Consider the following 27,345-nt stretch of genomic DNA (forward strand, 5'->3'; position numbering starts at 1 on the left):
TTTTGTATTTACTCTAGTCATCTTTGTCTCATATTAAAACGTATCGGATAAACTTGATATTTAAAACCAACAAAGAAAATTTTTTTTTATGGATTTCAATACTGGTTAAAAGCACTGTTGCAAATTTTAAATGACGTTTATAGTTAATTGGTCATATTGGTTTCATGTTACAGATTACATAAAAAAGGATTAAAGAAAGCATGACTTTGGGAGCAAATGTTAACACAGAGATCTAAATAAATGATGAAACACACTTTCACTCATTTTACAGGAAAAAAATGTTTTACTGAAAAAAAAACTACAGTCATTTTATAATTTTATACCATATGATTGTAGAAACATAAACACAGACATAGATGGACATCAATGATATCAGTTACAAAAGTTTAAAATACATCTACTCTGCTTTTCTTTTTAACAAGTGAGAGTAAAATGCTTTTTAAGAGTTTAACATCTTAATGCAGGTCAAAGGTTTACATACAGTGTTAGGTCATATGAGCTAATATATAAACAAAGACAATTAGCATTCAATTAAAATTCTGAATTAACATTTTATCTTTTCATGGCTGAAGCTGACAAAAAATATCAGTGGTCTTGAATGAGCTGGCATGCTCTTGCAAATTCTAACAAAGTAAATGACTCAAGTTTTTGACAATCATACCGCACAGCAAAAAGAAAAACCACCTCCCCACAGATAACAAGTAGCTAGTAAAGGGCTTATTGCAAGTGCAGCGACCGAGTCTCTGAGCATCCAGCACCTGGTGTGGGGAACGGTCGGGGGTCAGCGGCTGGGTAGGGTGGTGTTATTGGACCACGCAGTCAGAAAGGCCTCCCTAATCATCTCTGTGAGTGCTTTAGTGTCGTTAGTGGAGGAGGTATACCATATGAGCGCAATGGATATAGCTGTGGGGGAAACTGCTGACCGCTGGGCTAAGTTAATGGAAGAGACCACAGGCAGTGGGTGAATATGGCCTGAATTCAACCAGGGAGAGAGATTTAGTTTCGACGGTCGTTGTGGTCTGTTGCTGAGGACAGTGTGACGATGAAGTTGACACGGTCTCCTCTGGGTGAAGTGTTCGCCTCTAAGAGTTTTTGCAGACCATCTTCATTGTGATGGTCTTCTGTTCTGTGTACTCCCTTAGGCCACTTTCTCCTCTAAAACAGGAAACAGTAATAGCTTTGATTATGCAAGATAATATACACTCCTAGACCAGATGTTTACATGAAATATATACAAGACAAATAACCTTTTTAATACTTACTCTCTTAAATGTCATTAAATGGGTACACATTATTTTTGTAAGCTAATTGCTGCAAAAACAGGAAATACCTTTTTCTTTTTGTCTGTTTTTTTTTCTTTGAATTAAGTAAATGGTATAATTGCATTAAGAGGCTCCATACAATAGTTTGCAGAAATAATGCAATCTGTCTTTAAAAGTCTACCTGTTCCTCACAAATAAATAAATTGTAAAAACCCTGTATTTGTCTTTTTGCACACAGATCTGCTAACGCCCCTCTCTTTTTCTTTAAATGTAACAATAGCAATAGTACTGTATATATATATATTTTTTTTAAATAAATGCTGCTTTCTTTTCTATAGATTGTCAATGATTTTGCAATAGCAAACATTGCATTGGAAACGTTTCTTCAAATCCAAGCACAAGTATGGCTGCAATTTAACTCCATGCTGTGAATTAGCCTATAAAAGCTAAAGAAATATCTTTTCAATTGTTTGAATGAATAGTAAATTCATGCTAACTTCTGGCCTCCAACAACCTTTGTCAATATTAGACTGTAAGAACTACAACGTTGTTAAATGGTCTAAATAAAAATTGTTCTTAAACTGTACACTGTTGCAGATGCATAACATATTAAATACTAAAAATTTTTAAAGAGCTATTTGAGTTGAAGAAATGTTGTTTTGAAACACAAAGTCCATTTCAGAGATATTATGGCTAACCTGTGTACATAGGGAAGGCAAAATATATATATATTATACTTACAATTCACGTCCATTGCCAGACATTTTGTATCCTCCAAACGGACACTGTGTGCTCAGAGCATTGAAGCAGTTTATCCTGGGAAATACACAAAGCATTGATCAGTCTGATGCATTTGACTCCTATGGTTAGCTTCAAAGTTAAGTACAACATAAGCTGCATTAAGGAAGACAGCTCTGAAATATATCGCAGTCATCACTACAGGCTGTTTTTATAACCTGTTGAACCCCATCTAATAATCCTGGTGCTGCTCGAATGAGTTCAGTTACAACTGGCTGGGAAAGAACTGTTAAAATGATTTCGGATGAAGACAACTTAATTTAGGTAATACTAAAAGACACGCATTACTGCTGGTAAAATTTACAGAATTAAAGTTTTTCCTCTTAAATTAGTAAATGTTTTCATGTAGGTTTTGGGTATCAGACATACTTTGATAACATATGCTTAACGGTTATGTGAGTCTATGCTACATGAAAACTGAAGGACAAAGTTGTAATATAAATGTTTGTTCAGCTACCAGACCACGGAGGTAAAGGCAGCAAAACATTTCTGGCAGATGCTGTGTGTTAGCTGTACTTCTGCTATTACTCGTAACCATCTGAAGGTAATTACAAATGAAACCAAACAACCCTGAAAGAACTCAACAAGTGATTGTATAATTCCTGCATACACATCTGATTACACAGAATCTTGTTCTCACAAATTCCATCTCACATTTCTGTGAGTCTTGGGTGAAAAAAAAACAAAAAAAAACAGAGTGTGTAAAAATAGTTAGAGTGTGGTGTCAGTTTACAGGTTCTGGACGGCTGAAATGTTTAATTTTTCCCACATGAAAAATTGAGCTTTTTACAGAAAACCAAACTCACCACACAGTGCCGGCCTGCAAGGCTGTGGTTATGGTCATGGCTTTGTTGATGTCACTGGTGAAAACAGCGGCAACCAAACCATAGTCTGAGTTGTTGGCCCTTTCAATCACCTCTTCAATCGTTTTGAACTTCATTATTTGCTGGACTGGGCCAAAAATCTGCAGGCAGACAGAAAAAAATTCTCATTTCTAAAGAGAGAGGGCAAAGAAATATGTTATCAAAGAATACATTTGTATTTGTATTAGCAGTGTCACATCATAATGTATACATTATGATGTGACACTGCTAATTTAGGTATGTTCTGTACGGGATCTCATCAAATCTTGTTTTTATTTCTTTTTTCGTTCTAAACTTGAATTCATGGATGCTATATTTGGAGCTTTTCTAATAACACCCACTCTGACTATCAGTCAGTCATTTAAGTTGTCTAACATGTCATTCTTGAAGTCTCAAATCCCTTTACTGATATGTTAGGGACATTCCCAATGTAAGCATATGATCGTCAAATGTATGGAGCATAGAATAACCCTCTCTACCCTTCTCTGCACACTGTTGGTCAGACTGTGAAAGAGGGCTCCACTTTCTTTTGCTTACAATAAGGACAAATTTAGCTTTCTTTAATATACTTAAGGTTGGGAAAGAACCTCATCAGGTCATTGAATGCCATTTTTAATTTTGAAATAATTATTAATAATTTTAAAAGCTGTTAAGTAGTTTAAAAAAACACAACATACCATATATATATTTATATATATATATATATATTTTTTTTTTTCATCGTGTTTTGTTAAATTGTACATATAGAAGAAAAAGGTTCAAATAAGTTATTACTGAAATATGCTAATACTACTCCTAAAACTAATAATAATCATAATAATAACGCTTTATTACTCATATAAACATATTTTTGGAAAAAAGCAATGCTTTATGGACCTTATCCATATTATCTTGACTTTCTCTAATTTTTCTCTTGTAAAAACATAACTTACTTCAACACCTGCCGTCTCATATATTAACTTATATGTGTTGAAATGATTTGTAATTTTTCTTCTGTCTAATGTTTTACCTCTTCTCTGGCGATACGCATGTCGTCTGTCACGTTAGAGAACACGGTGGGTTCAATGAAGAACCCTTTGAGGCCCAGAGCTTTGCCTCCACACTCCAGCTTGGCACCTTCATTGATGCCGCTCTGGATGAACTCCAACACACGATTCTGCTGCTCCCGACTGATCTGCAGAGGTCGAAAATATTCAAATTCACACACATGATTAATCTGAATTCACCTGCATTGCACCAGTCCAAAAATTTGTCTTTAGATTTCATTGACTAACCAAAATAATAGGATATGCAGGGATTTGGACATAGAAAGCTAAATTTAACAGATTTAAAAAAAGATATAGGTAAAAAGGTAAAAGATTAAGCAAACTAGATTTCACCTGTGGACCCTGCTCAGTTGTAGGGTCAAAGGGGCTGCCGACTATCCTCCTTTTGGCTCGTTCCACGCTCCTTCGGACAAACTCATCATATATGGAATCCTCCACAAAAATGCGTGAACCTGCTGTACAGCATTGGCCTGCGTTGAAAAACACGCCCTGGTGGGCCTGTTCAACCGCCACATCCACTGTGAAGAAAAGACTTTTTAGCAAATCAATACATAAAAGAAGTGACTTTCTCATTAAGAGAAACTATTGACTATAAACAATCAACAATTGTTCTACTGCTGGAAATGTCGTAGGAAAGACATTTTTGCTGATGCTGTAGGCATCCTATGCAAATCCGACACCAACAGGACGGAAAGGGTTAATGGACCCCTTCTGATTTATTAGTTTCGGCTGAAGCACCCAACTGAGTCAGGGTCCATTCTCTTGATTTACAGGCCCCAGTGAGCCCCTCTCACGCCTGTTGAAAGCATTTGAAAATGTCTGCCCCCTTACTTTGGTTGGGCACCTCCAGGTTGCATAAAACGCATTCAACCAGAACTTTTCAAAGCACATTAAGGCTTTAAATCTTTTCAATGATATAAGGTAGTCTTTTATTTGAATAAAATGCTGACAGAGACAAATAGGCTTGTTAGATCATTAGAAAACAAAACATGATGTTTGCCCCTTTCATGTTGGACAAATTCTGTGATTGTTGTCTTTAACTTGCTGTAAATTACAGTGAAAAGCAATAAAAAAATACACACACATACACTTGCACAAACAGATAACATCACATAAATTAAATAATTTTGTTTCATTGCATAAAAGTGTTTCAGTTTTAGTAGCTCAATAAATATCGAATCCAGGGACTATCATCAGGGTTTGATATCCATTATTGCTAATGCATAAGCTGAGTTTTGTGATTTGTTTATCATATTTAATCCCTAATGAAAATGTCTTATCTAAAGGTAGAATATCACTGTCTCTAACAAAAAGTGTCTGCTGTCTGTTTCTTAACCTTTTCAGTATCTTAAGTTTCTAAGAAATCCATCTTCATCTTGGTTGGAGGATAAATAACGATGCATTAATTTGAGAGATTGTTGGGATTTATAAATATTTTTTGACAATGTTTGAGGAGGTTCAACCTAACCTTCCAAAGGCAATAAGTGGTAAAAATGTTAAATAGTTAAGAAAAAAATCTTAAAATGAGCTGATTTTTTCAGCTCTTTAATCTGACAGTGAACATTTGAATAAAAGCAGAAGAAAATATTGTTTCTTACTCTATTAAATGAACCCTTGCTTTAAATATTTTTGCTCTATCAGTCTTCTTTGTCTGCAGGACAAAACCTAATACCAGCTACACTATTCCACAAAGTTATATCATTCAGTGAGAGGGTTTTACAGTATTCCTCTTTGAAACATCTGTCTAGATTTTTCTGTCCAGTCAGTTCCAGCTGTTTTAAATATTCCCAATTTTACTTTGACTTTAGTCTTATTTGAATGACATTTTATTGTTTTCACACACTGAGGAGCAACAATGAGAGAGAATTACATATGAGAAACAACACCTTTAAGGGGAAAAAATGCATAAAGGTATTTAGTTACATTTTTCCCCCCAGCAATTTTTAGTGGAAAAAAGTGAATGGTCACTATGTATGAAAGTCTATTAAATCTAGAACTTTACTGTATAGATGAGGATCAGAAAGATGTAACAGCTGGATATGGTGGTGTGAGACATTGTCATAATGGTACACGTTTGGGCTAATAGTTATTTTTCACTGTGTTACACTGCCATAAAGAAAGAGTTAGAGATGTTGGTTCTTTTGTTTTAAGTTTGACTGGATACGGGAAGTGTGCGAGGCCATTCATAATACCATTGAGTGGCGATGTGAGAATAAAAAAGAAATTAATTTGCCTTTTCTAATGTGTTTTTAAAGCTTTGTAAGTTTCAGACGTTTTGAGGCTCCTCAAATAGCACCTAATTACTGTATGGCAGCAATATTTACAAGCAGCAGCTGGAAGAAGGCCATTACATATTCTAGATACAAGCACTTTGACTGCTTGGAAACTTACAGTCTGCATCTGCAAATATGATGTTGGGATTCTTCCCTCCCAGCTCCAGCGTTATTCTCTTCAGGTTACTCTTCCCCGCCGCCTCTTGGATTAGCTTGCCAACCTTGTGGAAAGAACAGATTCAAAGTTTACCAAGAGAGATAGGCTTGAAGCCAGTTTAGTAAATCATCCCAAGACACTGAATAAGTTGAAGAAGCTGCTTTGCTCCAAACAAGGAATGCAGCAGTCGGCCAGCTGCATGAAACATGAGTTCAGCAAACACAGAGCATGAATATCGATTACGGGTTTTTCGCAGACACCGGCAGGAAAACAAAATGATGTTTCAGCTTGGAACAGCATCTGATATGTAGCAAGGGGCAGGAAGAGGCAACCACAAGGTGTGTGGGTGGTGTCCTGTGATCCAGCCAACTGTGGGAAGTTTTGTTTGCTATGAAACTGGTCCAGTGTTCTGATATGAAAAACCAGTGGGGATTTGCCTGTGGCTTTTTTCCTTATCTTTCTATTATCATTGTTTCCTCTTCACTTCTTATCAGGAGAGATTATATCACATAACCAGCACTGGAGAACAATAAATAAAGCATTTAAGAGCTACATTCTTTGTTGAGAAAGCTTTGGGGAAAACCCTCTTTGGTCAGAAAACTCACATGCATAAATGATTTTAAAACCGCATGTTTAGTATTACAAGCAAAAGTTTTGTCATTTTACAGGTCATAATTTTAGGCTATACATTTTCACATACTTTAACTTGAGAATTGAATCCCGTGCTGGCTTTGCCAGTTGTTTTTATGCTGCAAACTGCTGTTATGGTTTGTTATTTAATTCTATTTATATATTGGCAAAGAACAATTTTCCTCTTTAAAGAGTTTAGGGTAAAAAAATAAATAAATCCGTATTTCTGAGACATTGCAAAGCAGACAGATAAGAAACCTTTAAAATCCTCCCATATTAGCTCCCTCACAATCCAACACCCCCTGGTAAGTACTCATCTTTCCTGTTACTCACAATCCCTGTTTTACTTTCCATAGAAACAGACAAGATTAAGTGGAAAAGTACCCACTCAGTGTCTAAACTAAAACACTCCAGCTCATGGAAAAGCATCATCTTCTTTCAGTATCTTTCTGCGCAAACTGATGATAAGAGAAAAGTTTAGCCCGGTTCTCAAGCTGCATAAAAACAACGCTTGCTTTGACTTTGTACTTTAAAAGATATATTGTCTGGCTTTGATCAGAAACATAAAGTGGCTGACTCAGTGGAGGTTTGCATTTGCTTATCCCAGAGTAAAGGAAAGCATGCTGGGTCTTTAGAGTCCTCTATGTAGAGTACTAGTGATACATGAGTCAGGATGAGTTTTTCCCTCTAAAATCCACCTGTAGTTCAAACTCTGTGAGGGGATGCTTGTGTCTTTCCCCATTTCTAATACAGCCCAGTGACTCATCGTCTGGGCATCAGCCGTCTCTGACAGTGACGCCTTTTTTGCACACTAATTGACTCCAGATAATATAAAAACAACAGGGAAAACAGTCAAAATAAACTGGGGCACTCGTAAAATGTGAACATATAATTAGGAAAAGATTTATGTTTCTGTGTTTATGTTGTCTTATCTTAATCAGACACAGTAAGAATATGATTTGCAGTATACTCAGAAAAATCCAAGATAATCTCCATTTAAGCTCTGCAAGGTCACATACTCATATAGATGATGAAGTTGTAACTTTTATTTTTACTATTTCTAAGTCTTTTTGAAAGTAATATATCTGATTACGTCTGAATAAAACAGGCCAATTACTTTGTAACTCAGCTTCAGGTTGTTTTCAGGTTTAATGTTTGTCAGGTAATTAATTAAACTGTTGCAGAAATTTGCAGATTACATTGTTGCAGATATTTAAAAAAAAATCTATATCAGTGTAAATAGTTTTTATGTAAACAAGAATCAAAATAGGAATCTAAACTAATGTAATCTAATCTGCTGACAGTTCCACCAGTACCGCTGCCTGCTCATGGGGCTTCATCTGGAAGAATGATTTCAGCAGTACTTTGGTCTATTCAGTCTAGCAGTACCTCATCTACAACACCTATCCCTTTCGCTTTAAATGCCGTTCTTCCACCATTTCCATTGCTCTAAACAGTCCTTCATATCGCCAATTGTTCATTAACTGGCTCCACTTGCTGCATCCAAGATTGATGTGAATGACCTTAAAATGTTCCTAAACTGAACGAATAACAACAATAAAATCATAATAGATGTATCCATATCACTTTCTTTGTGTCCTGTGGTTTGATAAACAATAAATAACCAATTAAAGAGAAGTATTGCCTATGTTGTATTTCAATGACCTCACCATGACTGATTGAAATAGCTCTAACCAATAGCAGCATGACCTACTTTGTGATTATTTGACTAATAATCAAGATGTAAATGGAATGGATGAAAATCTTTTAAAGATAGACTAATCTGTGGAACATGTTTTCAATGTACCAACATAGATAGGAAAATAATAGGAAACTGGGGTAAAATTTGGTTTTCCCCTGTTTTGTAATATTTGTCGTTGAAACAGTCCATAACAGCCCCTTTATCAGGAAACTCAGAAATGATGCGTGTTGTTGCCTTCAAAGAGTAATAAGACATTTAGCTAATTTACCTGGGGAAAAAAAGTTGCTCATATCCCCATTTCTCACCCATGCATTGGCATCTATCTGTTGTTACTGTTTTGTTAATCTGACTTATTAATAAATGACGTGATTTTGAAATCATGATTGATTTTCAGTCTTGATAGACATAGGCCAACATTGTGTCATTCCCATTAGGTAAATGGGGACGAAAAATACAAATATTGGCTTAAAAGAACAGCACCACATACTGTATTGGGAATTGGTTAGACTGATCCAGTCCAATTTTATTTGTAAAGCACTTATAAAACAAACACAGCTGACCAAAGTGATGTAGGTCTGTACCTGTATCTGTTGATCACTCATTTTTGCTCACAGTTAGTGACGTAACTGTAAGTCCCTTCCTGCAAGTAGATATGATCTATTTGGGTTGCAGCATAGATACCTATCAATGATTTAAATAAAATGCCAGTGCATCAATAACTGCAGCAATTTTGTCTTTGGTTAGCTAGATTTCAGTTTTAGCATTTCTCTATGTGGCTCCAAGCAGTGGAGTGTTATGTCTGAGCATGCAGAGGCTTATCAGATGTTGCTTACAGCTCAAACATACATGAATCAGAGGAGACATGGTTCATTTTCAAAGGTACTTCATAAACACATCGTTTTTGCATTGCTGTGAAGGATTAGAACAGAGAATGTAGTCAGGTGGACATGACAGATGTTTATAAATTATCTGCAGAGACGTTACTTGCTGTCTCTCTGATGTCTGCCGCAGGAATCTGTTCAGACCACAACACTCAACACCTAAAATGGTATTTCCTTTTGCTTTGCATTCACTGCTTTCCTGTTCTATAAAACAAATCGAGGTTTATCCGCTCTAGATCCAGTTAGATAAAGAAAAAAAGTTTTTAACATGGAAGAGAAAGCTGAAATTATTTGCACTATATATATATATATATATATATATAGTGCAAATAATTTATATATATTATAAATTATATATATATATATATATATATATATATATATATATATATATATATATATATATATATATATATATATATATATATATATATATATATATATATATATATATATATATATATATATATGCACTAAATCTCAAGGAAATATATTTTATACTATAAGAGGGAAAATACCAAACCATATATTTAAATACTCTGTATAAAACTATATGTACCCTGTATTTCCTCACTGTGTCACATTACATCAAAATACATTTTAGGTCAATAAAGGGTGCAAAAATATGATATTTACTAAATGCCAAAAAAAACTAACAATATAGTTTTTTCAAAACCTATTTTTACCATCTCCTTCATATTCACAACTTTATATGAATTAGGCAATTCCCTTAATTTGAGTTAGCTTTTTTAAAGCAACTCCCCACACAACCTTATAGCTTGACATTATGTGGAAGTTTTAAAAGAATCCTCAGAGATAGCAAAAGGAGAATAGTGGATCTCTATTTGTTTGGTTTATCCTAGGGAATGCTTTCCTGATTCCTGAAGGCACCACATTCATTTGGTCAAATAGTCAAATGCAAGCAAAAAGACCATGGGAATCTTCAGCCGACATACCTTTGAGAAAAAAGATTTTTTTTTTTTTTTTTTGTTTGTTCTAAAAATATGTTTTTTGGTTGAAAATGTGCTTCCAGTATAAACCAAAAATTACAATTTAGGAAACTTGTGAAGATGATGACTGAAGCTAAGAGAAATTTTCCAAAGAAAAATGTCCTGCCCTGATATGGACTGAAAGGCCAATCAGAGAGGAAGAAGCCATTTTCTTAAAGGTACAGTTAAAGAACAAAAGACAACTCCACTCATCTTTTTTGAGTGGCCTTAAGACTAATTGTTTAAACAATGACCATCATTATATTTGGAGGGAAAAAGGAGGGAACCTGCCAGTCTAAGGTCACCCTCCAAACTATGAGATAGAGAGAGGTAGCATCATAATGTTTGGTTGTTTTCTATAGAAGGGACTTTTGCACTTCACAAAATAGGTAGAATTGTTAGAAAAGATTACCATTACATTGTTGTTCCTAAAATAATGGTGAAAGTCTTTTTGTTTGTTTTTATTTTTAGTAAAAAACTAAAAAGTTCACAAAAAAAAGTCACATTCTTGACACAGACTATTATTAAAGTAGGGGTGGAAATGCATGATACACTCAACTGGTGATATTGTCCATTTTGCAAGCAGTGACCAGCAACATGAGGAGGTAATTTAGGCTAAAATGTAACTAATATTTTAGGAAGGTAACAATATAGAGATGTTGAAGCAAAATAGCAATTAGGAAGTAAAGGTTTAAACACAAATTGGTGTTCCAAATGGAAGATGACCAAAAGCACGTTGCCAGATTAGTTGTGTTTTAAACTGATTTTTAATTCTCTCTGCCTAAGTCTTCTTGTACTTAAAAAACGAACAATTTTAGTATTCCCAACTGTTGTATAAAAGAAATAATAGTTTACTAGTTTACTATCAGACAGCAAAAAACAATTATATGATTATTTTTATTCAGTGTATGTAAATATCTGGTTTTAACCAGATGTGCATCTGTGTAAGATAAAATCAAAGCCTCATCACAAGAATTAATGACATGTTATGCATCTTATGTAAGATCCCATTTGTTTGTTATTAGGACTACGCACACAACATCCTCTTATTACCCACTCTGCTCCTTATGCTCTGCACATGTTGGTCAGTGTGTCACTTGTTCCCTGTGACAAAAGCAAGCAAGCAGCAGCTGGAGATCTGAGAAATACAAACCTCAGTTGATCCCGTGAAAGCAACTTTGTCTATGCCCATGTGCGAAGCAATTGCAGCTCCTGCTGTTGGACCGTATCCTGGCAAAATATTGATGACTCCCGGTGGAAACCCAGCCTGTCAAAACAATATGAGAGGAAACAAGCTTTAGCGGAGATGACAGCAGAGCCAAGCAAAACCGTAGGCGTTGTGGGGGGAATCCAGACCCCACCCAACCTGTCTTTAACTAGGGACCAAGATCATAAGGAAGAGGGCTCCAGACAGATAGTCTCCTAAACAAAGAAGGCGCAGCTGAAGAGGACACACCGGAAAACGAGCAGATGTGGACACTTAGATTTGCACATAACTTAGTGGGACTGGATCGTAATATGAGCCTGCATCGTTCCTGTGCTGTTTAACTTACACATCTGTTTATTTTTATTTTGTTCAGACAGCTCAGTCTCAATCTTGATTCTTAAAAGCAGAAGAATATCTGCGCAAGTGCACTGTGCAATGCACTGCAACCCATTTAGCACACACTACTGGTTTAAAATGAAAAACACATTTGTTAGAGTTCTTAATCATACTTTCTGATGACTCAACTGTCTTAGCTGAACTGTTTGTATTACATTATGAGATAATACTTTAGATCTTTTATTTGGTATGTCAGCGTTCTCTTGTGACGTGTCAGCGTTTATATTTCACAAGTGTTCAGGTTAAATCTGTGAAATAACAAACAAGTATCCAAATTCCACTTCTCTAAAGCTAAGAAAATCACCTTGCTTTAAAGATAAAAGAAATGTTCACAACTGCGTAAAATGTTAAGTTTTTGAATATTGCCTCCAAGCAGCCAGACAAACCCATCGTTGATATAAAACCACACCTTTGATATTAGTTGTGGTTTTATTATTTTTTCTGAGTCAGGTCTCTATGATGGATTTGTTCTTCTTCAATTTAAATTTTTAGAGTCTAATTATAAAGTAAACTGAAATGACTCAATTCTTTTGTACAGTACTTTCATATGATGAAGTAATAATTTACTTTCTCCAAAAAAAACAACACTTATTTAAGCATCTAGAGTCACTTGTGGTGTAAAAGCTCCAATAGAAAGCAGCACTGACAAACTTCTATGACTATATTATTAGGAAATTGTAAATAAAACAATTATTAAGAACTGTTTTGATGTGCAGGGAGATAAACCTTTCTCTAAAATAGCAATTTTACGTGCAGGTAAAAGTTGGTCCAATGTAATCAATTCACTTTCTTCCATTTTCATGTTCTCATTCAGCACTCTCTGCTGCACTTTATGAAATGGAAATGTTAATTTCACTGCTAAGCTGCTGCTAATTTACTGTCTGAAAGCTTTTTACATAACGAAATTTCATTTTGTACACACTATGTGTATATAAAATGACAATAAAAATTGTCTTAGTCTAAGGAAGTCTAAGCATCAGACTTTCTTCTTACTATTCAGAGCAAGAGCTCGGCTGTAAACTACAACAGCTTTTCTTTAAAAAATGTATTATCCTTCCAAAGCTGTGGATCCTTACACTTCCTCGAAAATGGCCATGGGTCTTCTTAGTTACTCTGATCGATGCACCCACTGCCCAGCCTTTTTGTTTTGTTGTTAACCTAGACCTGCCTGCTGTGTTCACGAGGCTTTCTAAACAGCCTCTGAGGATTAACTATTCAGGCAACTTCTGAATTCATCCCTGGTATCAGAGTGAAAGGAAGTGAAAACATTTTGTATGGGCTACGTTTCAGGTTTTTATTTGTCTCTTATTTTGTAGATTATTCACAATAAACCCCAAAATAAGAAAAAAAAATCCAGAACTTCACTCTAAAGATGTAAGCAAAACAATATAGCATTGGGGAAATTCACAGGTAAAATTTGTGCTTTTAGCAAAAACAAAAAAACTATAAGTATGGCAGTGTTTGTGCTATTGAGTGTCTAAAAGATATACCTCCTTGGCGAGAGCAGCTATATAGAGGCAGGTGAGTGGCGTCTGCTCAGCTGGTTTTAGAACGACAGTGTTTCCACACGCCACCGCTGGGCCCAGCTTCCACGCAGTCATCATCAGAGGGAAGTTCCACTGTGCACAACAAGCACACAAGCCAGACAAATCAAGCAACTGACACGCTGGGTGGTCACAAGTCAAGTTCAATAACTCATTGCTCTTAAGTCACTTACTCTCATTTTCATTCTGTCTAAACAAAGTCAAGTGAGAAAATGTTCTCGGCACTGGTACAGTGCTTTTTCTTCCCACAGCATTCTGAGAAAGTCGGGAAATTGCAACACATGTGCAATAGAGCCGTATCGCTATACAACACGCAGGCCTGTGTTATTTCTGCCTTACAGAGGAACCCATGGGGCTGGGGGCAGAACCACATGCTTTCTGCACGCTTGCACAATCAGCAGTGTCTCCTTCATCCTTTCTCGTCATTCTCCCTCCCTGAAAGCCGAACACGTGAAATCCCTTCTCTTCTCATTTATCATTACTCAACCTCAATGGCATAGTCATTTTCGGGGGGGGGGGGGGGGGGGGGGGGGGGGGGGGGGGGGGGGGCTTTTTGAGTGGGTCTTACCAAAATAAACAATGACTGTCAGGGAATTACTGGAAAATCATGAACATAATCCAATAAACTGGCCAGTTTCTCTTTCATACTCAGCCAGGTCTTTCTTATCTGACTTTTCATTTTCGTTCTTGTACATGTCCCTTGAAGAAAGACTTATACTCACGGGGATAATTTGCCCACAAACTCCAATAGGCTCATATCTGGTGAATGTCATATACTCTCCATCTGTGAAAGATAACACAAGCAGACATACATAGTTACAAAAATTGTCCAGTCTGAGTTACTAATTTCCAAGTTTTGCTGAAAAGCTTGAAAAGTAACTCAAACACATGTTGAAAATTCACCATCCGACACCATTGGTGTTGTCAACTCTACATGCTAATTTGTAAATGAATCCATGCTGAACATTCCTGCTTCCTTTACCCTGGTGAGAGATTACGTTTCGAGCCCTGTGTGTGTGTGCGCTTTAGGTCATACAGATGGGTGTTATGCTGGAAAGGTTTGTTCATTCCTCTTGCATTAGCTGAGTAAAAGGAGGTTGTTACGGAGGGCGTGTCATGCTTGTTCACGCTCCACGAAAACAATCTTTATTGAGAAATGTGTGTATGAATCTAATACAACAGTGGTCAGCTGATTATTGCCTAATGTTGCACTTGGAAAGAAAGATCAGAGGAAGATGACAAGCCAAATATTTAGGGGTTGTTTCTTTTGTGGGAAACAGTAGAAGATTGTAAACAGCAGTGAAACTTCCCATATGCTCATTGTTTCATTTTATTCCAATAAGGGTGCTGGATCATTTTAAAGCCGTTTGCACAGTGAGCTGAGATTTTCAAGAGAAACTCAAGTGTCTGCGAGGCTTATGTGAAACTATGACGCTGACAATCGACTTGGATTTCAATTTGGAACGAGCGATGTAAACGATACCATACTGTGTAGCCAAAGGTGCTCTACATAATGACACTCCCTATTCATGTCATGCTGCCTCTGATACAAATTTAATACCACAAGCCTGGCTTAACAAACCAGACAAACAGAGGGGGCTGTTGATGGTGGGTGTACTGCAGCGTATCTTGACAGGTGAACAAACACGGCCGCTTACATCATGCAAGCTACAGGAATATCCCGGCTTATTTAATGTGAAAAGCCTACAAGAGGAAAGAAGCTCAGAGCACAGCCCTGGGAAGAAAGCACACCGCTGCCGGTCTGGCAGCAGTGAATAACAGAAGCTTTGAGAGGAACAATGCAGTGGTATCAACAGGTTTCTCATGTCCTCGCTCTCATTCTTTTTTTCTCCTTCCTGTTGAAATCGACAGCCGACCTCTTCAAAAAGCAAATTTAACTGTGTCAAGGGGACGAAACTGGTGGCTGCAACCTTAGAACAGTGAATGGATAACAAGGATTTTGATTATCCACCAATTTGTTTTCTTTCTTGGTATAAAAACACTGTTTATGTAAAATCTATCATAGCTAAATACTGAAATCTTGGAGCTAAAGAAATTCTAAAGAACCAAGAGCTAAGTGACAAATCCTGTTTAATTCTACTATAATTTTATTGGTTTGTATAACTTGTATTTAAGTAAATCTGATAAAGGTTAACATATCCATTCATCTATCTATCTATCTATCTATCTATCTATCTATCTATCTATCTATCTATCTATCTATCTATCTATCTATCTATCTATCTATCTATCTATCTATCTATCTATCTATCTATCTATCTATCTATCTATCTATCTATCTATCTATCCATGCATCCACCCATCCATATATTCATTCATGCATCAGAAGAGAAATCTGGGTAAAAATGTTCAAAATATTTTATATTTTAGGACAGTTGAACATAAAATGTAATGAATTATAGTTTGTTAAAAATTTGTTTAAGAATTTTCCTTTAATCCTAATGAATGTCTGACTGGCAATAACTTAAATCAGACCTTTTCTTTTGTATTACCTAAAAAGTCATACAATAGAAAAATTAGGTTAATAATGTTGTATATTGTATATTGCTAAAAAAAAGAAAAGATAACTCTCTTACATGTTTGTAGATGTTTAAGAACACCCAGACGGAAATTTGTGATAAAGAAATGGTACTAAATAAAAAAATCAAGTACCGGTAATTAATATTTTTGTATTTGACAGCTTTTCATATTTTACCACAAATAAGTGTTGATTATAATCCCAATCCTAACCACCATGTTCACCCCGAAAGAATCTCATTTTGGTCTCTAAATCAATCTTCATCAATCTTATTTCCATAAACGCTGCTGTCTTTACTCAAAGGAAGCTCCTACCCATCGGAATGGAGGTTCCATGGATCTTGTCTGCATATCCAGCAAAGTACCGTAGAGTCTTTATAGTTGCCTGGAGATCCACAAACAGGGTGGGCAGGAAAGGCTTCCCACTGTTCAGCGACTCAATAGTCTAGGTCAAGAAGAGGGAGAGATATTAGGAAAAATGTGATATAACCTTGTGAACTTCACATAATTCTGAACCAATTCATCCTTTACACTCACTCACTGGTGAAAAGTGACACCAAGATAACATTAAACTATAAAATACAGCCCCTCAGTTCTCTTTAAGGCAAAGCAAATATTTCTATTTGCAAAGATGAAAAAGGCAGGTTTTTTAGAGGAAATAAAAGGTGGAGGAGGAGTTAGGAAATAAAAATGGAAAGGTAGAAAATGATCAAATTTAAAACACTTTTTAGGAACCTAGTTAGCTTTTGCACCGATGAAAATCCAAGTTGTCATGCACTTACTGCTAAATAGACGCTATCTCGCTCTACCAAGTCAGCCAGTTTTGCCAGCAGTCGTCCTCTCTCAGATGCATCCATCCTTCTCCAGACCGAGCCCAAAGAAAAGGCAAGGCGAGCAGCCTGCGCAGCTTTATCAACGTCAGCCTGCAAGATTTAATAATCACAACATAAAAACCTTATTTCTTCCTTGATATTTGACCGTATTTCCAACCAAAGAATCCATATCAGTAAGGATTACTTCTTTTCCAGAAAGGGATTTGTTAAAGAAAATGAAATTCTTTAAATTTAGAAGTTTACACACAACATGAGCTTCTGATGAAGGTCTACTGTTGTTATTATGTTAGATTTTTTTATTTTTTTTTATTTTAATACTTTGGGTTTTTGTGGACTTACCTTATCAGCTTCCTGGACCTCACAGATCTGCTCTCCAGTTGCTGGGTTGTAGACAGGGAAGACCTTCCCACTAACTGAGTCATGCCACTCATTATTGATGAAAATCTGCAGGAAGATATGCGTTCACGTTTTAGCCACATTTTAAGCTCACATTCAAAGCTGATATATTACAACAATGAGTGGAAATAATGATTACATCTGTTGATATCAAACATTTATGTCACTTTAAGTAACCAGGCTGTAATACTATAGTGGCTGCAGCAGAGTCCTTGCAGTCTTTGAAAGACTAACAGCTCTTAGGCAGTAGGCCCAGCATGTCCAGCCTCTCATGTAAGCGATATGGGAGAATCTCTGGAAATCTGGACAGAGATTCCTGTGTGTCCAGCATTGCTCTCTGGGGAGTGCTCCACCATGCAGACAAAGGGGGTGGGTGAGTGTGAGACTTTGTGTGTGTAGGTGGGGTTGGAGGGGGATAAATCCCTATCTGACACAAGACCCCCAGCCACCCCCAAGCACAAAGACACACGTTTCACAACATCAGCGCTCATTTACGAGATCATAAACCACGTGCTGTGCTTGGTTTCTGTGAAGCGTTAAAGCAAGTCTTCCGTTAAACAACCGCCTGGGATTCCAAACAGGACATCTTCAATGTCTATAAAGAGCAAAAGAAAAATAAATGTTTAGACAATTGAAGAAAGTGAGAATTGTGTCAGCAAAGTAACAGAGAGAGAATTTTTGGGGTCGGAGATGAAAAGTACAACAAAATGCGAGGTGTGTCTGTTGAAAGAGACATGTTTAGATTCATTAGGAGGAGTGCTCACAGTCTGTTTTTAATGGCTGTCAGTCCTTCTGATAGATAGAGTGCAAGGAGAACATCTGCTGGCAAAGATCCCTCTGTGTATACATGTGCTCTAACCATCCTTTTCCTCTGATGCTCTGAGAACAAATCTGAGAGGCAGGGTTCAAGTATCCCACCGGCCTCAGTCCTGCTAAACTCTCCAACGTGTTTACCCCAATAAACACCCCCTGTTAAGTACTATTTAATTGGCTGTAAACTTTTTTTTTTTTTGCATAATCTCTCAGACTGTTATGACATATAGCTTACTGACTGAGTTATGCATGAATTGTTGAGATATTTCCAAAGTTAACATCCACCACACACAGAAACACACAGGTTGCGACTCATTGCTCGGTTCTAACATGTATTCCTCTATGCCTTCCCATCTGAGGCCACCTTTAATCTGCTGCTCATTAAGAGCACTTCATAAAATTGTCAGTAACTTTAAAGAGAAGAAGGCTTGCCGCAAAAAAACAAAAAGTCCTGCAGAGCACTGAATTAGTTTTTAAATTTATAGGGGCCACTGAAGTGGGGCGCCCTAAATCAGAGAAGCCCCCCTGACAGCCTCAACAGCCTGGGCAAGAATGCAGACCATGGGTAGCTTTATCCGTGGCGTAACCCCTCTCGTTGGATGCCACTAAAGGAGAGGGGATAAAGCACAAAAAAACGCTATGGAGCAGGCCCCACCTAAATCACGGCCAGAAAAGGACCACTGTCAGCTGCCGCTTGGCTCTGCCCTCTTGCTGAGCTCAGACTGGTGCTAGACTTTTGTCCCGGTTCCATTGAGGAACTTGATTAAGATGACAGGCCCGGGTTGTAAATCAACTCTCAAGGTTTCTTAAAATTACTTTTAGGATCGCTCGGACAGGGGGCAAAGAACACAAGGATGAAAAAACAAGTGCATGGGTGCACATTTTCAAATGACTAATGGTGTTTTCTTTTCCCTTTCCCTGCAGGGTCTTTGCTATCACTTCACATAATCACTTTGAGTTTATGAAAGTTCATCAAAAACTGCAGCAAAATATCTTCTTTAATCACAAAATATTAAAGTTTTTATTTAAAACAGTTTAAATAGTTCAGTTTTGTTCATTAGATTGAATAAGTATTGCAATAGAGTCTAAGCTGAGATATACAGAGCCGTGCAAAACTGATTATGACCTTTAAACTATTTCTACATGTTTTAAATATTAACTTAGGGTCTTTTTGGGAGAGTATTTTATCAGACAGGAAGACATGACTTACTGGTAGGAACATTTTATGTAAAATCTTCACAAATAAAATCTGAAACTGGTCAATTCTTTGAATAAAAACCTTGTACTATAAGTAAGCCTTACCAGACTGAAAATGTTTTCCATTCTTTTCAGTAAAATAGTAAAATAGTAACATGAAATGAATGGGCTTTGACATCGATTTAATTAGATCATTGTCTGGAATTTGATTTGGCAATTTTAGAACATCATTATACTTTGAACCATTTAATTGTTGCTTTGATTGGCCATTTGTAGCTTTCCATCCTCAATGGCCCTGTATTAAGTCATATTTTGAGCATTTTCCTATCCCAGCTAAAGAATAACTTTTATAGCAGCCCATGTCCTCTACCACATTTTAATGTGGAGATGATGTATGAAAGTCGATTTTAATAGTTTGATTTTGTTTTCCAGCAAAAACAGGGTTTTAATTGTTAATCAAAAAAGTCAATTTTGGTCTAAATTTCTGAGGCACATTGTTCCATATGATTGCTGTTATAAATACTGTATGTAGAATTTATCTCAGAATATTCTCCCAGTTGAGCTGTAGATTTCTGCAGCTCCTCCAGAGGGCCATGGTTTTTCTCCTGACAGAACAGCTTTTTAAAACTGAAATGACTAAAATTACAATCTATTTAAAGTGATCTATGAAGAAAATTGGTTACTAAGGTAAAATGGACTGGATAAAGATGATAACTAGACTGAAATAATATGTGATTTAGTTGCCATACTAACCAGAGAATAGCATTTGATGCTAAAGCTGCATCCGTCGGCTTAGAATCAGAAACATGCACATATACACAACTATGCAGATCGTTAGGAAGCTTAAGGTTACATGCTTGCTTAAGGACACTCCACTGAGCCACAGCTGACTCAATGAAAGTGACTCGTAATTTCAAAATGAAATGTTTGCATATGCATTTTAACAGCTTTGCATAGTTTTGTTTTTTCTTCACATTCATGCTGGCTTATTGGGAGAAATCCAAATGCGTTAAAGTTTGTAGGTATATCTAAAAAGGTTAAAGGTTAAAGAGTGTTAATACTTTTGCAAGGCACTGTGCGATGCACACCTGAGGTAGATGAGAGCATACAAGCCAAGAATGTCTGCACAGGTCACAGGGCAGCTGCAAATATTTAGCAGCGGCTGTGCTTTTTAGTGAAAGCTGTCAGTCATGTCACCTGCCTGAGCTTTATTTTGAGTTTAACCTAAAGATAGGATATGATGTAAATGTAAACACACATGTTTTAAAGTTATGCTTTTTTTGTCACTACAGTTTTAATCAGCTACAAATTGCTTCCTTGTGTAAAGATATTATTTTTGACAATGACTTTCCTTTAAAGAAAACCGTTGAGTAAAAGGTTTTCCTAACATTTTGCGACAATTATTTTTTTAAGTGCCCTGTAATAGGAAGTAGGTGAAGCCAAAATACTTTCTGCTGCCAGCGAAACATCTGTTTGGCTCTTTGTTTCTACACACTCAGATGCTAGCAGGCCAAAGGAATGTGTGAAGCCCCTTGTCTTTTTTTTCTTTAAAGCAGGGAGGATGGTGGCTGGATTAAGGACGTGTGTGTGTTTATGCATAACACCACGAGATCCCGCAGCCCAGACGTGTCCTACGGGCTCTGAAAACGGTTCGTCTGAGCAGGAAGTTTCATATCCTCCCCTATTGCAAGTCCTCTGTTTCCTTTCTACATCTGGGTGGGTTTCAAAAGTCATTATAATTACTACTGTTACAAGTGAGGAGAGCATGTGAAAGGGGTGAGCGGTCGGTGGTTCCTTTTTTTTTTTACTCTTCCTGGCTCTTTTCACATGTTTGACATCATGGAGCCTTCATGTTTTTCATTCATATTCCCAGAGACAATGCCATCCCGCACTCCTGCATTTTGGAGAGAACAACCCCTTTCCTTGCCTTTGACTTTTTTTTTTGCCACCATGTGTTTGAGTGATAAGATTATGTGACAAAAACATGGATTTATGCAGTACTAAGTTATGGCTGTTTTCATAACCTCCATGATTTTTATTGAGCATATGTCTGGTTGAATGAATATTTGAAACCATATATTATCAACACATCACAAAGGATACTATAATTTCAAGCATTATGATTCAGACGAAATGTTTTCTGTTGTAGGTCTGTCACAATGACCAGTATTTTTATTGCTACCAAAATGCCAAAATGTAGAGCAACATTTGTTTCGATATATATATATATATATATATATATATATATATATATATATATATATATATATATATATATATATATATATATATATATATATATATATATATATATATATATATATTCACGTTTCACAATAACTTACTGCAATAACAGCCAATTCCGTCTAACAGAACTATCATGGCTGAGTCAGGTCAATAGGCCACCTTGCTGACACAAACCTTTTCACCTGTGTCCACAAATCAAGCCCTGATTTCTTTGGTGCAGAAATTGAAGCTTTGAGGCGGTCACTCTGAAATATTAACTTTTTGTACTTTAAACCAAGTTGTAATTAATTAATCTGCTCATTGTCTATTTATAAATCCAGTTTGCATATTATCCTCATTTTATCTTCTTGTTCTTAGATCCTATAAATAGATTCTTTAATAATAAATTGTCCATGCCTAGGGGGGCTGCTCAGTGACACAGTGGGTAACACTGCCGCCTTGCAGCAAGAAGGTCCAGAAACATGACTGTTAGGTTAAATGGTTTCTCTAAATTTTCCTTAGGTGTGAGTGTGAATGGTTGTTTGTCCTGTTTGTCTCTGTGTTGCCCCGCGATGGACTGGCCACCTGTCCATGGAGTGCCCTGTCGGCTATAGCTGGAGATAGGCACCAGCACCCCTCGCGACCCCGCTGGTGATACGCGTGACAGAAAATGGATGGATGGATGGATTTGGAAACATTCATCTAGTGTTTTGATGTTGCTTTTGTCATAATGGCCTCTTCATCGCTGAGTGGCTTTTCAGCTCATGTTTGACCAAAACTCTTTTTGCTGTGGATGAAGACGATCTCTTTCAAACTTCCACCAGCATCTTTTAAGTTTTTTGCTTAATTGTCGGGTAGATAGGCCATTTTTGCTCCAAAATATGTAATTAAATATTTCACATGTAATTGTACTTCAGTGTACCTTTTGGACAGAATAGAAGTCGGTATTTATCTTACTGATATTCTGAATTGTTTTATTCAAGTTTTCGTTGATGTCACACAAAGAAGCAAATGGTTCACCTTCAATCAGCTCAATTTTTCTCACTTAACCATTATTAACATTTCTTTCACAGTCATGATATGGTGTTTATAACATGTTTTATGGCATAATATCTATTTTGTGTGTAAAATTATACATTTGAAGAAATCAGATGTAACTTAGATTTTTATCCTGATATTTTACAAATAGAAATACTTTGGTTAAACACAACTCACCATGAAATAAGAAAAGTTTAATCTAATTTAATGCTAGACAACAAAAGGGTTGTTTGTCTTTTTACCTGTTATGTAAAAATCTGCTTTCAACTGCTTTTTTACACTCTTTATAAATTCTGTTTGCATGTACCATGTATTGTAGAGCACACACAAAATATATTTTTCGTTATATTTAAATAACTGCAATAGCCTTATGTATAAAAATATAACTAAACCAATCAATTTTAAAGATGTTTTTAAAGTGAAGCAAAGGAAAAAATTTCCTTCAGTTATTATTTCTTGCATGAGGCTTTGAAGGGTTGATGAAGGAAAGAAAAACAACAGATTCATTTCAATGCATCAGCAATGAAAACTGACCTCCTTGCTCTAATTACTGAGGGTTTGACAGGTTTCCTGTGTACTTTACACTTCTTTAAAACTCAAGTCAAGGGAGTGTTAAAAGAAAATTTTTGCATAGTTTCACTCTGGGGACCAGTAGATGGAGAGGAAGTAATTTATAAAGAAATGTCATGCTCTTTCACAGACAAATAAGCACTTAGGAGGGCCGTTTTGTGTGTGCACTAAAGGAGGAGTTCAGAGCAACAGATTTATGAAGCCAAAGGTGTTTTCTTTTTGTTGTTATAATGACACCAGAAGGATTTACACATTGAGTAAAGAACAATGTGGAAGTTAGAGGGGTAACCTCCCTGTCACTGCTCTCCCTTCAACTGTGATTAAGAGACATGGGGACGTGATGCTGACGTCAGAGCTGAGATGGTAATTTACATTCGCTGCACAAGTGGGCATTTCACACTTAAGGAAACATTAATGGCGGTGCACACTTAGCCTGTCACAACTGAAGAGATGTGCGTTTTGGAGCTTTGCGCGCTTGTGAGATTGTATAAGCATCAGGAAGAAAGAAGGAAGAGAGAAGGCTCTTGCTGTGCCCGTCATGATAAATCATCTAGCTACGCCGTATCCTCTAACTTTGGACTCTGTTTGATCTTGATCGCTGTAAGATGGTGGTTTTGAAGTTAAAAACTCCAGGACTACAGGTCAGGCTCTGGCGAGGTGGGGCCACTAACCCACACAGTGAGGCAAGGTCATAATTTACACCCCAGTGGACAGCACCATAGCTTCAGGGAGCCCCAAGCCTCCATCTGTACTATCTCAATCAGTGACAGATTGATGGTGTCTCCTCTTCATGCAAACCAAAGAGGATCTCTCCGCATTAACTGCTTTACAAATAGACAAGTTCTCAGCAGGAAGAATCAGAGCAGGTTCCTGTGGTAAAAGTGGGCATTTATGTCACCGTGAGCAATGCAAACAAAAAAAGTATAACATCTGATTAGATTAGGAGATCTGTAACTCTCACACACTTCACAAGGCTAATCACCTTTAGTAGATTTTAGTTCTCTAGATTTGTGGGAGTGTTATCTAAGCTTGTTATCCAAGAACAGCCTCAATAAAACCAATGCGGAAATGGTTAAAGACAAAAATGTTCTCAATAAACAACTGAAGTCAACAAAGTCTTTCAGTAATGTGAAGAAAAACAATCATAAAACATTTTATTTTATCTAACAAAATTCAATGTTGGATTAACATTGCTTTCTTAAACACACGCTTAAAACTTTTATAGACTGCTCTGTAAAAGCGGAAAATAAAAAGGAGCAAAGCGCTGCTTTTATTCCCCCTCCTGTTAAATTTGTCCCACCGAGCGTCTGGTTTAACAACTCATTATCACTTAGCTGTGCAAAAACCCCACAAAGGCCATAGGTAACACCTGCTAAACGGAGCATGAATTTAACAAACTCACTCTTCCTCTTCTCTGCTAATAGTGTAAATTCATCAAACATCAATACACTGTCATATCAGCCTTTATCAGCATTTAAAGTACTTCTTCCAGCTGTTGGAGCTCATAAACATGGGGGTAAAGGAACAGAGCAAAAAAAATAAATAAATAAAACTGGATGTGGTTTTAGCACTAAATTAAAGTGTTAATTAAAGAAAATGCAAACTAGTATTTTATTTTCCCAGATCAGCACACAAAGGGAGACATCCAAAACAATTACACAATGTGACTTTGAACGTTGAGCAGTTCATGACTCGGTGAAGGGACAAGGGCCAGACCTAAGTGGCAATAACCCTTTTTAATCACATGTTTCTTTGTTGTATAGGACATCTGTCAAGGCATGATAATGTACAGGCACATATGAGGCAATCCATGTGTTTGAAATATCCAAAAGTTTTAAAGGTTGTTGAAAGGTTGTTAATTCTTATAAAGAACTTATGAAGAATTGGATATTTATATCCCAAAATGAGCAAATTCAAGAAACAATGCTGTCTTTCTTGCATATTTCTGTGAGGTGTAGTAAAGGAGCCTAGTGCGAAGAGAGCTAATTTCTAGGGTGCTCATAAATCAGGGTCCTTCTGCCCTCTAGTCCCCTGAGCCGGGACTCCAAGATCCAGAGTCTTGGGGTTAATTCCCAAATTTGCTCCTATACAACATTGTTTCCAATCCTGCAGCAGGATTAGGAAAACATCCAGGATCCAAGAACTGAACCTGCAACATGTATCTATATGCAATGCAGCCGTGTGGCCTTTGCACTCAAAATACCGAGGTATGTGTTAACACAGAGCAGTTACTCCCTGCACGCTATCAATAATTTGTCCTCTGTTAGCGCCCTTTGTCTTGTGATCATAAAAAACACTTGTTCTGCGGAAGGACCGCTTGGGAGGCCACAAACTGAAGCTTCCTGAGCGCTCAACACTGAGACCGAGACCTCTAACTATACACATTCCTACAGGGATCCAAGAGGGAGCTGATTAAACCAATCTACTTTCAAGATATGAAGGGCTCAGAAAGACAAATAAATATTTAAGATCAACCAGACGGATATCAGTGAAATATGGCTCAGATGCATTATTTTAGATTGATTGCTCTTTATTCAAATGTACCAAAATTTATAGCACAAACCAGATACTATTATTTCATCCATTTTTCTCTCTTCATTTATTTCTCTATCTGCCATTAGAGCCAACCAGCAAGTACAACACACACATTTCACCCACCAAACAATTTCTCCACTTGTCTAACTTCAGGTCAATAAAAGATAAACTCTCACCCATGTCATATTTTAGCTGCTATTTGGATTCGAAGGTGTTTTGCTATAATAAACGATATAAAAAAAGGGAATACTATACGTCCCTGGCATTTGACTGAATTCATTTTAATTCCACTGAGGCCTAATTTCACTGTAAGCTATTATGATGTAAATTAAGAGGCCAAAAAAAAATCATAAAAGCTTCATTATGAGAATGAGAGAATGAAATGAAAAACAGAGAGGCTTTTTGTTCCATTTTGGCTGTTTTCTATCAAATATTAATAGCCTCATAAAAATGAAGTTTACAAATTGGTTTCCTGCAGCGACGTGAAATAATGTAATCACGTCTGCAGTCCAGGTAAAATAAAAGAAATATATATATAAATAAATTAAAACAATAACATGACAGGAAGAGCATGTGACTGGTTGTAAATGTGTTACCAGCGCCTAGAAAATGAGCGCACGTCTTGACTATTGCCTCGTTAACTACTTTACATTTAATGTGGGCTCTTTAAGTGAATTAATGATAGCACTAAATCATAATCTTAGAAGCGCTGTAGTGTGTTAGGTATTTCTTTCTTCAATTTATTGATAGTCTACAGACAGTATTTACAACCTCTAGTTTTATGCATTTAAGAGAAATCATAAAACTTAAGTGTCTCTCCATTGCATTGTAAATTTAATTTGGGAGTTTAAATATTAAAAAAGTGATATTGTCTGCGTGGAAGCGGCAGGAACTCTGGATAAAGTTTGGAGCTGTGCGTATGCGCGTCGGAGGAAAGGACGGAAACAGACCTTGGTGTGCTTGATCTCCGGGTTGGGCACCGGGGAGGGCATCAGCTGGAGGGATGCCATGAGAGCAGCCGGGTCGCTCTTCACCTCTCCTGGGATTTCGATCTTACTTGAAGTCATCACGGCTCCGCTCGTCTTCCTGCCTGCCTGCTTCCCTGCTCACTGCGCCTTTTTTTCTCCCCTTCTTCTACTCGATTTCTGATTAGAGCTTCGGGTTCCTTCCTGGGTTTATAGCCAGGTGTCGGCTGTGGTTGGTTTTCATTGGGTGGACAGAAGTGGGGGGGAAAGGGCCGTCCTTTTGAAAATTAAATCCAAGCATTTACATAAATGACCTCAAGCCATGCGTGTTAAGGAGGAGGAACACGCGCACCCCACCTACTCTCCCACCGCGCGCTCTCCACTTTCCCCCAGTCGCTTTCGCTCAGCAACAGTTGGAGCTTTTTACATACTTATTCATTGTTTTACATACACAAATATCATGCTCATGGTGCCTGTGGCGAGTTA

General features: G+C 36.9%; 1 protein-coding gene across 1 annotated transcript; it reads right to left on the bottom strand.

Annotated features, from left to right (window-relative positions):
• Window positions 1-446: 446 nt before the first annotated feature.
• On the bottom strand, window positions 447-27,140 carry aldh1a2 (aldehyde dehydrogenase 1 family, member A2). Its single transcript, XM_038277983.1, has 13 exons — window positions 26,845-27,140; window positions 17,459-17,563; window positions 17,069-17,209; window positions 16,602-16,731; window positions 14,471-14,532; window positions 13,695-13,823; window positions 11,755-11,868; window positions 6,361-6,463; window positions 4,303-4,487; window positions 3,933-4,097; window positions 2,867-3,024; window positions 2,004-2,078; window positions 447-1,155 (listed from the first exon to the last, which is right to left on the bottom strand). The coding sequence occupies exons 1-13, from the start codon at window positions 26,959-26,961 to the stop codon at window positions 1,083-1,085; spliced, it is 1,557 nt and encodes a 518-aa protein (XP_038133911.1). The 5' UTR covers window positions 26,962-27,140; the 3' UTR covers window positions 447-1,082.
• Window positions 27,141-27,345: the final 205 nt, after the last annotated feature.

This window comes from Cyprinodon tularosa, unplaced genomic scaffold, assembly GCF_016077235.1.
Source record: "Cyprinodon tularosa strain WSP-4 unplaced genomic scaffold, ASM1607723v1 ctg1365, whole genome shotgun sequence".
NCBI classification, from domain to species: Eukaryota; Metazoa; Chordata; class Actinopteri; order Cyprinodontiformes; family Cyprinodontidae; genus Cyprinodon; species Cyprinodon tularosa.